Source organism: Chinchilla lanigera, unplaced genomic scaffold (assembly GCF_000276665.1).
Source record: "Chinchilla lanigera isolate Chin_1 unplaced genomic scaffold, ChiLan1.0 scaffold00055, whole genome shotgun sequence".
Lineage (NCBI taxonomy): Eukaryota > Metazoa > Chordata > Mammalia > Rodentia > Chinchillidae > Chinchilla > Chinchilla lanigera.
The window spans coordinates 5,104,368-5,122,206 of record NW_004955456.1 but is presented as its reverse complement, the minus strand read 5'-3'; the positions used below and the strand labels follow the sequence as shown (position 1 = coordinate 5,122,206).

Sequence of the window (17,839 nt, the reverse complement as noted above, 5' to 3'; positions counted from 1 at the left end):
AAGATTCTCAGCTGCCTAAGATTTCCTGTGCTTGGGATGGTCTGCGGCCCCTTGGCCTGGTGGGTGCTAGAAGATGAGATCTTAGGAGCCCACAGAGATGCTCATAGGGCCTTGCCGAGGAGCCTGTAGGGGAAGGTGGAGAGCAGAGGTCCAGAGCACAGAGTGTGCACATCTGGCACAGTGGAGCAGAACCAGGCTGCCTCCATCCAGCCTCACGCTACCCTCATTTGCTGCGTGACCCAGCAACTTCCTGGAGCTCTTGGTGTTCCCAGAACGGTGCTCATCCATGACGGAATGACCTCTGCGGAGTGCTTTTGGTCCCTTTCACTGAGTTTTTCTTGCAGAGTGCCATTCTTGAGAGATATTCTCACACCTCTGCCTCTGTCTTCAAGATTTTCCGTGCATGTTAGATCGTATATGTATTAGTCACTTTCCTGTGGCTGAGACACAATACCTGACACCTACAGTGTAAGGAAGCAGAGGTTTACTTTGGTTCATTTGGTAGAAGGTTCAGTCCATGGTCCCCTGGCTCCAAGGCAGGGTGGCGTGGCACATGGGCATGGCAGAGGTGAGCTGCTGATCACATGGTTGCGGAGAAGACAGAGGGAGAGAAAGGAAGATAGGGGAAGAGATAGACTCTTCCAGGCCACGCCCTAGCAACCCACCTCTTCCGTTGAGACCTCACCGTCTAATAACAAGTCGGTTACAAGTCTTCCTGCTTCAGCCACGGCCCCAAGCCCCACCTGTGAGCACATGAGGCTTTGGGGGGGACCCTAGATATAAACCATAACATTGGAGAGACCTATGTGTCCTAGCATTTCCAAACCTTAGGCACCAAGGGACGTTGATCACGAAGTATCTATTTCGGAGCAGCATCCTGGCAGGTGTCTCCCACAGATGGAGTTAGGGGTGTGCTTTGCTAAGTTAAAGCGTGTGTTTACATTCCTAGACCCCAGAAGAAAACTGACACAGAAACTTCTAGTTCTATACCTGTCATTCAAGCCACCCATCTCTTTCACAGATTCATGGTCAATCTTTGGACACAAAAGTTGTGAGAAGCGGAGCAATGCTCAGAACACGGGAACCAGTCACACACTGTCCCGGCTCATTATGCAAACTCTAATGGCTGTGTATGTTTGCCCTGTCCAAGGGCGCTGGGGCCAGAATAATGAGGATTGGGAAGAGCAAAAGAGGACTAATCTTCTGAAGCAATTTTCTTAGTTATATAGACTTGCGGTGCTAGTCCGGGTTCTGAAGATGCAACTGAGCGCTTCAAGCTTTGTTCACTACAAAGAAAAGAGGTGATTTAGCCCCCAGATCTGGGGTGCAGAAGCGTGCTGCAGGCACCTGCGTAGCTCTGAAAACTGGCATTGCATGTGGTGGCCGGGAGAAGAGCTCACGTGGCAAGACAGGAAGTGGGAAGGAGTGAGGGCCAGGCGCAGCGTGTGGGCAGCAGGCTGCTCTCTCAGGAGCTGACTGGAGCCCGCGTGATCCATTCTGAGTGTGGAGCTCCCAGGGGCCACCTTATTACCTCTCATGAGTCCTCACCTCCTAAAGGTCCTCTTAAAGGACCTCTACCCCCCGCGTTCACCTGCACAGGCTCCCACCACCACCACATTCCCAAACTGCTCAAACACGAACGCTTGGGGGACAGACATGTGCACAGCGTGGTGGGCCCACACCATCATGGAGGGCATGCGTGTGAAGCAGATGGCGCCTTGTGAGTGGAAGAACCACACTGGGGGTCTTTCTTTTAAAAAGTAATAATCACATCAGCAGAGCAGTTAAATATGTCACTCCCTTGGTATTACTTCCGCGCTAACTGTTAAATCTCAAACTCCAGTCCCCAGACGAGACTGACCAGCCAAGGAAGCAGTTCTCGGAGAAGTCTTTACATTTTTGATAGTTCAAAAAATTACGTAGAAAATAGACTTTTGCTAACCCGGTTAAAGGAAGGAGCAAGTTTCCCTCACTGAGCCCGTCTTGGCCAAGTTGAGGTGGCACCCGTGGGCTTGGGCTGTGGACGCCGGCCTGGACCTCGAACCTGAGTTTGAGCCCAGCAGGTCTGACCTTTGCTAACTTCTCAGAACTGTAGTCCTTATTCTTAATTTATTTTCTTTTCTTTCTTTTTTTTTTTTTTTCCTTGAGACAGGGTCTCACTGTGAAGTTCAGGCTGGCCTGGAACTTGCTCATGTAGCCCAGGGTGGCCTTGAACTGACAGTGATCCTCCTGCCTCAGCCTCCTGAGTGCTGGTATTATAGGTGTGCACTACTGTGCCTTCCTTATTCTAAAAGTTAGGGGAGGGAAGAGGAATTTGGTCAAAAAATCTAGCTGATACCTACAATCCAGTAAATGTTAGTGTCCTCTGTTCTCCCCCAGTGTGAGTAATTAAGAGTGACTGCCATTACTCAAGTAAATTTTGATTTATGCATGTGAGAATACAGATTGGAAGTATGGAGCCCTCAAGGATAAACGGCTGTCGGGAAACTCTGCAATAGAAAAAGCTTGAACCACTGCTGTACCATTCTGTAACCCTCTGTGGCACCGACTTTCTTCAGAATGGAAATGTAATCGCGGTTTCTCCCTGCATCATAACAAAATTCCTGTGTCACGCCACACACAGGGATTAGCTAGGTTTATTAATGAATGGTTTCCTGGCCCCTCCCATCATGAGACTATTTGCCTCCCCGCCCACCCCCACCCCCTGCAAGCCCAGGATCCCCAGCAAAGTCCGGGAGCCCAGCTAGTACAAGCCGAGTGAGCACCTTGCCACATACTGGAGAGGCTGTGGTGTGATGAAGCGCCCACATCAGACTAGCCGCTCATACTGGGAAAACGGGCAGAACGCCGCCTTGGAGGCGGTGGGAGGCGATTATCTCGGGAGCCGCCTTCTCCTGGGCCAGAGCGCTCTTTCATGGACATAAAATAGCTTTGCGACCCGAAAGCCCATTCCTGGTCTCTCTTTTGTGCTTTAGGATGAATTCTTCATGTTGGCACCGGGATCCCTTGTCTCCCTCGGAATTCCAGGATTCCTGTGGCTGCCTGGTAAGTTCTGCCGCAGTTCTGATCTTTTACATAAAACCTTCAAGAGAAGAAGGATGGGTTCACGGCAACTGTAAAGCCTGCGTTTTTGTTTTCTAAGTCACTGTGACTTTTGTTTCACTTGATTGGCTGCTGCTAGGAAAAGTTTCACCACATAATCGCATATGTGAACGTTACACAACGCTCGATCCTCCCAGTTCTCTGCCTTCTGCTCCGGATCATTAGCAACCTCCCCCTGCCCTCCCATAGGCCTTAATGAAGCTGGGGAGTTGTCTTCCATTCAAAAGAAGTCGGACTCACCCCATAGGGCGCGCATTTCCTCATGCTTTAAGGCGGCACTCACCATATTTTTATTTGAGTTCTGAGAGCTGGATATTAACAACTAAGATATCACTTAGCATCCCTGACTGTGACTGAGTCACACAAAATGTATGGAACTAGATAGTCAATCTTTTTTTTTTGAGACAGGATCACACTACGTAGTTCAGGCTGGCCTTGAACTCACTGTGTAACCCAGACTGGCCTTGAACTTGCAGCAACCCTCCTGCCTCAGCCTCCTGAGGGATGGGAGGACAACGTGCACCACCACACTTAACTAATACTCCATCCTTGATGTGAAGGATATAGCTGCCCAGTCTGTGAAGGCAAACATTCTGAAATCGATGTGGAAAACTGATTGGATTTGTCTCCAGGGAAATCTCCAGAGCTACTTAATAAAAGGCACAGGCCTGCTACCTACAGCCCACCAGCTCATGTGGCAATTCTAATTTATCTAGCAAGGGAAAAGAAAGAACTCTTAGTTGAGGTTCTGTGAAGGAAATGGCTACACAAAGAACGTTTTTGTGGCCCTTTCTAGTTAGCGGGCAGGGCATGCATTCCTCGGAGTGTGGAAAGTTTGCGTTTTCAGAGCTTGGTCTGGTTTCCTCTTTTAGACCAAAGTTAAGAATACACAAGAGTGATGACCCAGAACCCGTGGCTGAAGCTGTGGCCAAGAGGCTGCTGGGTGGCACAGGGGTGCTCATCCTGGGGAATAACAAGCTCAGCAGTATGTGAAGCTCTGTTACTCTGACCGGCTCTCTTTTGCTCAAGGTTTTTTTTTAACACAACTATTTGTTTTTCTCTGTCTTGCTTCTTCTGTGTGCTCATAAAGCTTGCAATGTTTTTCTGCATTTTTATTCGTTAGCACTGATTTAAGCATCCTATTATATCAGGAGCTTTTGTTTACCAGCTGCCAAAGTTTATTCTGATTAGATTGTGTGCCAGTGATTAAAGGATAAGTGAGTGCGTATCAAAATGCTTTCTGTTTGTGTTCCTGAACCCTGTCTGGCTCACATGGACTATGAGATTTCAGTAACATACCTGGAAGAATAAAAGGTTTCATGTGGAAAGTTCTGCAGCCAAATAAGTTTCAGAAATAATGATGAAGCAAAGGACTCCGCAAAATCAAAAGAGCATAGTAGAAACACATGTCTCGGTGCAGTGATATGGTAAATTGGAGGAAGAAATACCAGAAGCCGAGAAACTTTAAAGGTTATTATGTCAATCTGTGAGCATGATAGTTGGGTTTGGCTGAATCACTTACCCACTTATTTTAATTGACAAGTAGAAATTGAATATAGTGTGGTGTAGACAGTGAAGCTGTGACACGTGCGTGTATTTTGGGATGGCTAAGTCCAGCTTTTCCAGAAGGAATGCGTATGTTAAAAGCTGAAGGTGGCTTTCCACAGTGTATTACCGTCTCACGCTTTTGTGATGAGAACAACCAAAACCTATCTCTTAACAATTTTCACATATACAGTGCATGGTGTTCGATTGCGATCACCGCACTGCACGCTCTTAAATGTATTTCCCATCTAGCAGATGTTTTGTGTACTCTGACCAACGTCTCTCTGATGGGCACTGCCCCTGCCTCTGGCAACAACGATTTTACTCTGTTTCCCTGAGTTTGACTTTTTCCGATCCTACCTAGGAGTAGGAGTTTGGCTGAACTCTGACAGCAAGGAGTGTTCTCTTGCGTGTCTTCCCCCAGGCCTGTCTGGTGGGATCCTAAAAGTAAAGCCTTCAGCCTGTACAGCCTTTGAACTTTTCTATACTTTAAAAAAAGGTATTTCTGACCCTAACAGCAATCCTGTGCATTAGGTCAGGCTGGTTTTATTTCCCTTTTGTGCCGGTGAGAACGGGTGCTTCAGAGCCGGAAGGGCAGGTGCAGGGGCTGATGGTGTTTTTGTACATTATTTCCTCCTCTGCGGTTCTGGCCGAAATGGTGGCAAATGTGCTGTGTCAGCACTGGTGTGTGGCACGCGTGTCCCTTGGCAGCCTCCGGCGGGGGTCTCTGGCTCCTCTCTTGCTTGGTGCTCTTTTTCTGGCTCAGACCCCGAGCTGCCACTGTCCCGAGCTGCGGGGAGGGGCTGTGTGAATTGCACTTCAAACACTCAGGAGAGGAACACACGCCTGGGGATTCCTGCTCACCTTCCTCCCCACTATGCTGCTGACTTTCAGCTTCATCAAACCCAAGATCACCCCGGTCAAAACACTCTCCCCTTTCTAGTTCTTACAAATCTGCCCCAGCTTACACAGGGAAAAGGATCTGAAGTTCTCAGATGTAATCGACTGCCCGGCCACTGTGGAATTCCCCCACAATCTTCAAATATAAGGGACTCTTAAAGAGAGTTGAGAAATCAGAACACATGCAAAGGCTGGAGATAGTTTCTTAAAAATCAAAAGCCAGGGAAAGTCACACTTAGTTTACAGCAATGTCAGGAAACCAGTTTGCGGGTTATGAAAATCTTTCTCTTTTGTCTTTTTGGAAACAATGGCAGAAATGTCCAAATAGAAGTACCGGGGCGCCCTACCAGACCAACCGCCTGGGCCACACCCTGTTCAATCTCTCCGAATTCCCGGTGGAGCAGGACTTACTGGTGCCGTCTGAAAAGCCAAGGTGTGTTCAGAACTGTCCCTGGGTCTTTTCTATTGTCTTTGAGTTACAGTTGTCCCTGGCTATCTGTAGGGATGGGTCCTGGGACCCCCTAGGTATCTTTCTGAAAGGGACGAAGACACATATTACAGTGATCCATACATATTCATGTGCGATTCACCATAGCTACATCTTGGAGCTGCCTGATCCAAGATCTATCCATCCACGGATGAGTGGGTAAAGCAAATGTGGTGTTCGCTCACAATGGTGTACTACTCTGCCACAGAGAAGGAAGACGTGGTCACGTGTAGGAAAATGGATGGACCTCGAGACCATAATGTTAAGTGAACTAAATCTGATGCATAAATTTAAGTATCACATGGATTCTCTTATGTGAGAAACCCAGATTACAAATAAAGAGCAAAATGAAAGATAAATAATAAGAAACAGGGAGATAGATCTTTATCAAACGGGAAGGGGACAGAGCTGGAGGGATGGGGAAAGGAGAGAAGCGAAAGAGGATGGAGAAAAGCAATGGAGACGTGTATGTCCGCACACTGACTCCATCTGAGGAAGGTAAACATTGTGTACTGCACACATGTCCTAATGAAAATAGCACAGTATCTGCATGAAACTTCATGCAACTTCCTGTGTACCTGAAACCATCTCTAGATGAGTGGAATATCTAATACAATGTAAGTGCTATTCGTTGTTGCTCTGTGTTGTTTAGGGAATTGTGATAAAAAAATAGTCGGTCCACACTAATGCCGATGCAGTCTGTTTTCTTGTACTGTTTTCCATCCACGCTTGCTTGGACATACAGACACAGAACCACGGATACAGAAGCTGACAATGCCGTTGTTCCAGATGTGAATGGTCCTGAAAATGTGAAAGTCCAGCACTCACCTCGGTGCTCATAAAAATCGTGGAGCGGGGCTGCAGGCCCCAATCAGATTCCTCTCTGCTGACTTCCAGTTTTGAAGCACTGGGGGAATCATCTCAATTGAGATTCCCGTCAGGGGCCGAGGCAGGGAAGCCTGCAGCGATTTTACTGCCTTAGGGACCCAGAGCAGCTGTGTTAACAGCATAATGAAATGAAGCTCTCTGTTGTTAGAATTCCATGCAGCATGGGGACCAGGGTGCGGCTCCTGTCTTAAAGCTCCTCCTCGGCGAGTTTTGGGAAAACCTTTGCTCTGTGCTGGTTTTCCTTCATCCTGAGGGGGTGAGTCACTCTACGTGAGGGGGGTGAATATTCCTCCTTGCTTTAAATCTCAGTGACACTTGCCACACTGCTGAATTTTTCTAAGTCCCCTGCACGTCATGCATAGCATTACACACACAGGTGCCCTGTGGGCTGTGCAGGAAGCTGGCTAGTCTGTCTCCGGCCCCAGACACAGACCTGGCCGTCCCAGTGTGGCTTTCCTGTGGCTCTTTGCTGCCATCTCCCAGTGCCTTTAACCCTGTCCTGTAATCCCTGATTTTCTTTCCTAACCCCGATGGCTAGCTCTTTGAGCCTGGGAGCTTGTGTGCCTAGAACTTGGAATAGTCTCTGTCATATCAAAAGGCCTGCATCTCAGAAGTTATCATCTTGCTCGGAAATGCATGTCATGTAGTCATGGTTGGTGCTCAGCCCATGTCTGTTGAATGAATGAATGAATTCCTTGGGGCCAGTTGGGGATGTAACATCCCTGTCCCTTTGTCTCAGTTTTGCCAGTGAGTATGTGGGGAGCTGTGGTACGTGACAGTTCTTCAGTCTCTTTCTACCCAGAGGCTGGGAAATAAAGCTTAATATGTACCTTCATTCTCATGTCAGCTGTTTTGGGAAGTGTAGTGAGTGCCGGGTGTCACAGCCCTTGGAGATCCGGAGATACAAGGGACCATTCGCACCAGGAGCAACTCACAGAGCTGCCTGAAAGATGAGCTCGCAAGCACAGGCTCAAAACCCCGTCTGGCAGTGGATATAAGGGTTGGGGATGAGGGGTGTGGGGTGCGGAGAGAATTCCGCAAAGGAGGAAAATCCCACCGGCCCCTCAGGGACCAGGTTCTACATTAATGGAGAAGGAAGGGAGCGGAGGAGGGCGATGAACCAAGGGGACAGCAAAGTAGTGACGGCTCCAGTTTCCCTGAGCGGTGGCTTCCTAGGAGCACGACCTGAACTGCTGTGGTCCCCACCGTGGCCTCAGGTGGCATGCGCTTCCTGATAAAGTGCTGTGTTCCGAGAAGCACCCGCTCTCACGTAATGTGCTCTCTCCGGTCTTTCCTCATCAGCAGTGCTCATGCTGGGCGCCGTCTGGGCAGAGGACCGTGCGACTGCTCTGACCAGCACGGCTGGCAAACGTCCTCTGGGTGGCCGTCCCGTGCCCCTGGTCCCAGCACTGACACTGTGTTTACTCTCAACAGCCTTGGAGGCTGGTCTTTCGGAGTGCGGGTCCCCGGCGAAGTTCAAGATGAGAACGCAAACACCTCAAAACCAAGAACTCTGGCAAAGGTAATAGTGCTTTTTCCTTTTTCTCCCTGTTTTAGAAAGTATCCAGGGCAGCTAAAAATCCAAATATAAGCTGAGCACAGTGGTGCAGGCCTGGAGTCTCAAACACTTTGGGAGGCTGAGGCAGGAAGACGGCAAATTGGAGCCCAGTTGGGGCAACTTAGTAACTAGGGAGAGCCTGTCTCGGACTCAAAAGCCTGGGATGTAGCTCAGTGTGAGGACCTGGGTCCTGTCTCCAGTAACATAACAACATCCAAGTACATTTTTGAGCACAGAGTTGAGGGAAGCGGTCAGATCCAATCCCGGTGCTTGTTACTGAGTACTGAGGATGCTTGTATATACACATTCCTTTGAAAGAGAAAACTGAATTGTTTTCCTTTGGATGGTTTAGAAATAGAACCAATGGATTACTGCATTTTTTTTTTTTTTTTTTTTTTTTGCAGAACAGGACTTCACCAGCGAGATCCAAAGCCAGTGAGATCATCTCTCGTTAAATATCTCCATAGTTGCATTAGCTAGAAGTGCCACTCTTGTCGCTGGTGGCCAAGGAATGTTTTGTATATAAACTTGATCTCCTCATCTTACAGGAGGCTGGGTGGGCATGAGCAGCACGGAGGTAGTGGCAGTGACGCCAAACCAGTCTTTAAGGGCCTGAGCGGGACTGCCCATGACTTAGGAATGTCCTGATGGCGCTGCAGAGAGGGGGTGGCGGGGGCAGGGCTGCAGGGCGTGGAGGACAGGCACCTTCAGCAACCTGCAGGGACACGGGCGTGGTGAACAGCAAGCTTTCCCCAGGAGAGAAGTCAGCGCAGCCTGAAAAAGCAGCAGAGATGAGAGAATCAAAGCTTCGGGAGCTCACCCCTCGGGGGACAGTGGGTGATGCACGGGGCACAAATAGGCAAGAACAAGGTAAGTCCACGGAGAGAGGACAAATGTGAATCTAGCGTAGGGTGTCACTGCAGAAATGATCCACAGCCCTGTCCCTCCTTAGCCTGTGGATATTGTACCTGCTAGCAAGTTTATCATAGAGCTGATGACACGGCGACATCTCCAGGGCCCTGTGGGGGGGCCTCTCTGCTCTGTAGCAGGGGTACTTGATGTCCAAGTGAGCTTGGGAAAGTTGAACAGGATGAGGACCCAAGCCCCTGGAGGTTTACTCAGTGGATAAAGGTTCTTAGCAGGTCCTTCCCTGTGTAATCCCCAATGAAAACCTCCCTACTCACACTTCACCATTTAATCCTGGAAGAAAATTCTAAATCACAGTGTGGAGGCTTAGAAATCCCTTCTTCACCTGAGGTCTGTTCAAATTGCTCTTCCTTTCAAAGCAACGGAAAGACTGATAGCTCAATGTGAAACTATCATCACTCATAACTTGGTAGAAAAACCACCCAAGATGTATTTGCTTCACATTTTGGAACATATTGTTCACTGTTACCAAAACAGACCTAATGTGTAGAAAGAATCTGTTTATTTCCTGGAAGCATGCTTTGACTTTTCAATCGAGTCACATCCAAAGCTTTCTTATTTACAATAGACGGTTGTATCTTTGCTCTGAGATGTCCACGGCATGGGGTGGTCTCTTGTTGGGGATGGGTTGGGCTGCCAGATCTCCCTGATGCCTGTTCCTCTTGCCTTGGTTTAGATTGTTCCCCTGCCCTGAACTGGATATGTCTGAGTGGTGATTTCTGGAGTTTTTCCTGGTGTCCGATGTCTTTTGTGCCAGGCACAGGCTTGTAAATGAGTTGCATGTGGACCTTTGGGCAGTGAGGTTCTTTCTCGGGATCTGAGGTTCTTTTTGGGATCTGAGGAATCTGATACCACAGTGAGGTGTGAAGGGCAGTCTGCTATCTGCTGTACCCACTGGAGGCTGGGGGTGGCTGATGTCCCATCAAATGACTGCATTAACCTTTCAGTAATTAATGACTGGCTGTTCCTTTCTGCCTATAGGCTATATTCGTAAGACATGGGTGATACAATTTTCATAGTCCTTTTGCAGAAAAAATGGGAAATTTGCACATGAATATGCATAACACATGATTCATTATACTGTGAAATGTCTCTTGTGCAACCTTTCCTGGAGTTATTTTACTCACATTCTGAGTGTTTAGCTTATTCAATCAAAACATTCTTTAGAACATGTATACTTTGCTCAGAAAGTCCAAATACATTCTGAGCACATTGCCTCCGCTTTTGGAGGCATGCACTGTATTCTGCCCTCGAATTTTATCCCCCAGTGAAGGTCCCCTGAGTGGTTTTCTTCTCCTGCTGCTACCTAGTACTTTCCTGCGAGCCATTACTCAGGATGCTGGAGATGAAAGGTGTGTTTCCGGGTGGCACAATGTGGTCCTAAAAGGAGATTAACTTCCTATCTCACTCACTGGACTTTATCACTTCTTGAGTTATTGACCAGCAGGAAAAGAAATCCCACAACTCCTTCCAGAACACAGTGCAGTTTTAGAAAACTGCTCTTTGGAAGAAAAAGAAAAAGGAAAGAAACGCCTTTCCTCTGAATGTGACAGGATCCTACATGCTAATTTTAAGGCCATCCTGAAGTGTGCACTGCTTACTTAAGAGGTTTGTAGAACCACTCTCAAAGAAGAACTAATTGACAGAGGAAGTGATGGGGGCCCAAGAACCTTTCAAACTGTTTGTCTTGCACATTTGAGCTCACCGTGTGCTGCCAAAATACTACCTCGTGGCAAACTGCCGGGACAGCCAGGCGCGCTGACAGCATGGCTGCCTTAGCTCCTGGGTGCGGCTCAGGGTGCTGCGGGCTGTGCTAACTGTGGTGCCTGGAGACCTGTTGGTGCGATGCGCCACAGCTGGGTGCTGGTTCTGCCCTTGGCAGAGTTGCCAGCTCATCACTCACAAAGCCCCTTGCCTCCGGGGCCGCCATGTACTTCCTGTCCCATAATCCTCTGCGGGTGCATGCGTGAAGAGGATGCTGTCCGCTTGCCCGTCGGAAGCTGGGCTCTGTTTTCCTCGTGCTCTGAGCCCAGCCAATCCCGGCTTCTCGGCAGAGGTCCCTGTGCAGTATTTGAGGCTATTTCAGTATTTCAGGTTCACAGACCACGTTCATGGTTCTTGCTGGTGCAGGTTGCTCTCCTTCACATTAGACCCTGGGCTTTGGGAATGTCAGGGAGTGGGGAGCAACACCCTGCAAGCTCCAGGCCTCTCTGAATATCTCCAGAATATCCCAGAATATCCCTGTAGCACCATCGCTCTTTCAGTGATCTTAACACGGTTCTCAGAGCCGCACCCTGGATCTTTGTTCTGAAGTTGACTTTTGACATCCTGCCTAGAAATCCCCAACCCAGAGCTTGCCCTGGGCACGAGCTCTGTTTTTGAAGTTGACAATTTCACCAGCTATTTTAAACCTAGTGTGGATCACCAGCTTAGTAGTTGCCTATAGCGGTTTTCTTGATGTTTTCTCAGCATTCCTATAGATTCATCAACTTCGTCTAGATTCACCCCATGTCTTTGTGTCAGCTGCTTGTGCATCTCAAAAGCAAGGATACCCACCTCCAGTTTTTGTTACAGCAGCGCACCCCCTTAGTGCTGTACTGTGTGAGTCGTCACAATATTGCTGTGCAACAGCAATTGCAAGCCTCAGAGGCCTCAACCATACATACAGGTGTAGATCAGGAGTCCGCAAGGCTCTGCAGCTACAGGCCAGCCTGGGCTGCCTTGGCTACTAAGGGGGTTTGTGGAGCTACAAGATGGCAGTGAAGATTTTATTACTGATGGGTCCTGAGGGGTACATTGCCTGTCCAAAGGCCACGTGCACAGAGGTCAAAGGGGAGAGAGACGGAGGGAGAGGGGGAGGAAGGGAGGGGAAGGGGGAGGGAGGGGGAGAGTACTGCCCAATGCAATAGGCAGGTTTCCTACAGGGAGATTTAATTGGTGGCTTTAAACCAAGAAGTGCAAGTTTCAGAAGGTCCCTCGGAGAGGCAGGCCCTTTGCACGTCTGCCCGGTCTGTGTGGGGTGTGTGGGGACAGGGCTGGTCTTGTAGGCTGTACCTGCCTGACTTATCCCACAGGGCGGAGATTGCCAGGCTGGATCAGCCAAGCGGAGCAGCTGGGAGGAGGTGAGGGCCGGAAGCCCTGTCAGGTTGACAGAGCCCTGCTTCTGGTCTGAGCAGGGCCAGGGTGTCTCAGAATGGACGACCAGGGAGCAGAAAGTCGGAGGAATATCACTCCGGGTGTGGTTCAGTGTTCATCTCAGTCTGTGTCCTGACCTCTGCCAGGGAGGCCCAGCCTGCACCCTTGGTGGCGTGGGAGGCCCAGGCAGGGTCGCAGGGACAGACGTGTGCCTGTTAAACCCCTGCCACTGTCGTATTCCAAGGGCCAAAACCAGCCCTGCGGCAGCAGAGCCTAGAGTCAGGAGGGGCGTGAAGTCCATGGCAGAGCCTGGGTGTGGGCGCAGGAGGACTAGGGGCAGGTCGCCGTCAGAAGCTGAGCCCTCAGCCCAGGGAGGGTGAGGTGGGGGTGGGGTGGGGAGGGCAACCCTGTCGCCCACTTCCTGCTATCCCAGCAGCCCACCTCCCCTTCTGTGTGCCACTGTCTTGTATTACTAAGTTGAAAAGAAGTCATCCTGCTTTTAAAACAAAGATTTAAACATGTAAGTGAAGCAAAACAAAACAAAATGTGAATGCCTCCAGTGCTCAGGCTAAGGCAATCATTATTTCTGTGATTTTTTTCCTGGTGGTGGGTGCTCCTAATCTGAGTACTTGGGAGGCTGAGACAGGAGGATCCCGAGTTTTAGGCTATCCTGGTCTACACAGTGAAACTCTGTTTCTTTAAAAAGATACTCTTAGAGATGGGGGAGAAGGGGAAGTAAAAAGAATTAACATGTGTTAGTAAACTGCGCGTGGTGGCACACACCTGTAATCCTAGCACTCAGGAGGCTGATGCAGGAGGATCACCATAAGCTCAAGGCCAGCCTGGGCTACATAGTAAGTCAGTTCAAGGCCAACCTGAACTGCATAGCAAGACCTTGTCTCAAAAAAAAGATGTGTTAGGTACATGTACCAACTCCCCATGAGGCAGGAAGTCCTTTTGTACTGCAAGCATGTACTAATAAAAATAAAAACAAAGCCAAAAACAGAAAGAGAAGGTAGAGTTCTCAGATGGGGTCCAGCGGAGATTCCAGCTTCCAGAGGTGAGTTTTCTAAATCAGCCTGTTCCTAGTCTTTCACAGGATGCGGGTTTCTTTTGCACAAGGAGGACACCTGTGCAGCGTGTCTGAGGGCTGTGATGGCTAGGGCGACCCACAGGAGGGACAGCTCTGCTTGGGCGGAGGAGCTGGACCTGCTTCTGACGTGGGAGTTGAGCACGGTCAGCTCAGAGCTCACATCTCCAGCTGAAGGAGTTTGGTCCTTCCGTCCCTTCGCAGAGCTGTAGATTTCAACAACGTCAGATTTGCCTTTGTTGCCTGGGGCGTGGGATTCACCCATCCCACTCTTCAGGTGCAGCCAGCTCCTGGGGTGTCCCGAGTTCTGTGCTGCACATCTCCCAAACTTCATCCCCTCTCCTTGGAGCTCACAGGAGGACTGGCCAGGATTACTCCATGAAGTACAAGATTCGAGAAAAGGGGGTTAGAGGTGTGAAGGTGACTGGGGATCTGTTTTCTGAAGTGCTCTGTGGATGGGGCTGAGAGAAAATGCGAGAGCACGGTCTTGATGACGAGCACTTTGGTTTGGGTTTAAAGGACTGCAGTATCTTTGAGAACTTAGCTGTCCAGGGCCATAATAGCGGCCCCAGAGGATCTCGCGTAAAGAGCATTGGTCATCGCAGGATGTGTTGAAGGCAGAGACTGCAGGTCTGGTTCTCACCTTGCACGAACTGTGGTGAAAACGTGAGGCAGGTGAACTTTCTGGGGGCAGCGTTGACCCTCGTGAGTGGACTGTCTCTTGCAAAAGACAGTGCTGTGTAGGGAAATGAATACTTCGGTGGGCGGAATTAAGACCTGCTGCTCCCTTTGGTTCTCTGCATTTCTTGAGGACACTTTCCAGTTCCCAGACTGAGCATCTACTTTGCACTGCAACATGGAGATTGTGCAGTGTGGGTGGTGACGGCTTGTGTAGGATCCTTCGGATACTTACCATCCCGGCTTCACTGACACTGTCTCTCTGCTCCTTACTTCCTCCTTCACCCTTCTGGTTGCCAAGAGGTGTGCAGCTTTATTCTCCGTGCTCAGCAAGCGTTCAGTTCCATTTGTTTTGAGGAATAACGATCCACATTCCATTATTCATTTGAAAGTAATTTTTTTTCCCTCTGATCATCTTCCACGGTTTTAATTCGCAGGTCAAATTTCATTAGCTTACCAACCGAGAAAGGGAGAAAAGAAATGACGGGCTTTGGCTCCCTGTTCCCTCTGAGACTATAATTATAGAGCAACGTTCACATTTGTTCTGGGGAAAAATTAATCTATTTTTAGCTGTAAATTATATGCTTGAGATAAATATAAAATTAGCAGACTGGAATTGACTGCTCGGTGTTGGCCAGGCTGCCGTCGTCTTCTCAGGTGCTGTGGATGCTAACGGACGCCTGCATTCCTGTACCCGGAGGCGGCTGGAGAGTCATTCAATTATCTCTCCTTTCTAGGTGTGGTATAATCAGAAGAGCTTTCACTCCCTGCCTTCCTACTTAAATCATCTGAACAACCTTATTCTGTGGAGACACTTGCCCCCTGGTGTGGACTGGAGGCGATACGGTAAGGTTATTTTTCATGCAGCGGAATCGACTGCTTTCGAAAGAACAGTATTTTTTCAATGAAAGAAGCAGAAAGTGGTTTTGAGTGGGAAAGCGAAGCACAAAGGAAAGGCTTCTGCCAGGACCCAGTCTGAGAGTGAGGACACACAGGGTTGGAGGTGCTTCCTGCTTCCTGGCCAGTCCTCCAATCAGCTCAGAGCTGATGTCTCCAACTGAAGGAGTTTGATCCTTGCATCCCTTTGCAGAGCTGTAGATTTCAACGGCGTCAGATTTGCCTTTGTTGCCTGGGGCGTGGGATTCACCCACCCCACTCTGTGCAGGCACAGCCTTTGCTCGAATATTGTACTTCATGGAGTAACCCTGGCCAGTCCTCCTGCGAGCACGTAGGGTTGGAGGTGCTTCCTGCTTCTGTGTCCCAGCAGTTGTGTGACTTTCTACAAACTATGGCCTCGTCCCTGGAGGAAAGGGGCAAGAGCCAGTTGAGAATGTATGTGGCTGTGTAACACCTTACAGAAGCCAGAGCAAATTCCCATGTTAAGGACAGTATTGTGTGGAATTCTGCAGAGGAGAACACAGACCACAGTGTACATTGTGATGTGATTTATGTGGGACCTCAACCCATTAATTATCCGTGTTGACCAGCGGTTGATTACCAAAGCTTTCGTATTTTGGTGAATGACACAGGCCCATTTCTGTAATTCAGAGTTAATTTATTGGTTCAAGGGAATCTTTATTTGCTTTACTTGAATGGACAAGTTATAATTTATCAAGCTAATTTACTTTTTTAAGAATGAAACAGGAAATATTAGCAGACCACATTCATCATAATTTATGCACAAAATACATTTGTGGAAGTATTAATTTACATAGAGATCGATGCTAAATACGGTGGCACCTCAATTCACAAACTTAACTCTTTCCACGATTCCGGGCACCAGCTGAACTGCATGAGGACAAATCACATTTCCCCATAAGGTCAACACTGACCTTAACCACTGAGTTTGATTCAGTTCTCATCCAATTCAGTTTGCGACCAGAATCGTAGAAAGAATTAAGTTCGTGAACCGAGGCACCACTGTAATTACTCCAGTATGCTTGTACCTTATTCTAATGCTACTTCACCTGTCCATATTTATTCTCTTGCCTACCAGTTTTTCTTTTCAGTGCTGGGGAAGTGAACTCAGAGCCTCGCACATGCCAGGCAAGAGCTCCACCGCTGACCTATACGCCCTATTGCCAGTTTTTAAAACAAATTCATTTTGTGGCACTATAATAATTTCACAGTAATAATAAAAATTTAAAATGTGTATGACTAAGAGAAGGACAAAGATAAAAATTTAAAATGTGTATGACTAAGAGAAGGACAAAGATATATAAAGTCACACAAAGGAGTGAAGGCAGAGGGATGTTTATTAAGGGTCTGAACTGTACCAGGCACTCCATTCGCTAGTTAACGTGCTCATCTTATTTAATGTTCATATCAATTTTGTAAGATGGGTAATAGTTGCCTACCTTGCTGATTAGAAAACACATATTCTGAGAAATCAGCAGCTGTGACTCCCAGCAAGTTAGCAACGGGGCCATGACTGGATTCTAAATGCAGCTAATGAGGAGCCCGGGCTTTTCTGTGAAGCTACAGTTCTAGCCCTCCAGTCTCCAGCAGGGGGCAGACATGTGCAGTCAGGAAGCTGTGCTTGGGCTTTTGCTTTGCAAGACAGGTTTTTATTTTGCAGTGCTGGGCATGGAACCCAGGACCTCGTTCCTGCTGAGTACGCTCTCTACCGCTGAGCTACAGCCCCAGCCCTGGCACTGCAGAGGAACCATAGCGTGTGTTAAGACAGGAAGTCCGGGTTGACTTCATCAGAAAGTGGAGTACAGGGAGATAATTGCTGATCCCTCTAGAGAGACTGAAGTCAAATTCTGCTGGACCCTGACCAGCAGGGTGAGAAATATGGACTCTGACCGTGAGGGGAAAGGCTTTGCAAGTGTTTGAGGATCAAAGATGCTGGAAGCTGTAACTGCATGGGAGAGAGCTGGTCCCAGTGCAGTGACCCCCTGGCTGGACAGCTGTCACAGTTCAGAGGCGTCCCAGGCCAGGTCCAGGTGCGTGAGGGAAGCAATGACAAAGGTCAGGCAGATGGAGAAAAGGTCGTGGTGCTGGGGATGAGGGGCGAGAGATCTAAGAATTTAAATCTGAGTCTGAGCCTTTCTGATTAAATGACTTGCTGTTCAGTCCTGGTGGCCTTGTGGCTATGTCCGAAGGAAGAGCTCCATTCAGGGAAGAGCATAGGGTCAGAGCAGTGGCTCTGTCCAGCCATAGAAGTGGCCAGGTGCAGGAGGGATCAGGGCGCTTCAGAGAAAGTGGGCAGCGTAGGCAGGGGGGCCTGAATCCTCTCCTAGACGAAGTCACAGTGGACCAAGGTGGTCAGTGAGGTGCTGCCTGAGGCAGAGACACAGGAGAAGGCGGGGAGGACAGGGAGCTAGACACTGCAGGCCCTGGTGGGGAGGCCTCAGCCTACAGACAGGGAGATGCAGGAGAAATAAGGAACGCTCCGGAGTCACCAGGGAAGGGACAGCCCAGGGATCTGGCTGGATCCATAGGGCAAATGGGACAGAGTTAGGGGGATGGAAATCAGAAGAGAAGGAGGAAACCATGTGTGTGTGTGTGTGTGTGTGTGTGTGTG

The 17,839-nt window shown here is 48.9% G+C and overlaps 1 protein-coding gene across 1 annotated transcript in view; it reads left to right on the top strand.

The window, feature by feature from the left end:
- Positions 1-17,839, top strand: part of Abca13 (ATP-binding cassette, sub-family A (ABC1), member 13) — a 363,756-nt gene that overhangs the window by 219,053 nt on the left and 126,864 nt on the right. Inside the window, exons 42-45 of the mRNA XM_013520510.1 lie at positions 2,976-3,045; positions 5,862-5,980; positions 8,357-8,444; positions 15,048-15,156. Of these exons, the coding sequence (XP_013375964.1) occupies positions 2,976-3,045; positions 5,862-5,980; positions 8,357-8,444; positions 15,048-15,156 (386 nt within the window). The remainder of the gene's footprint in view (positions 1-2,975; positions 3,046-5,861; positions 5,981-8,356; positions 8,445-15,047; positions 15,157-17,839) is intronic.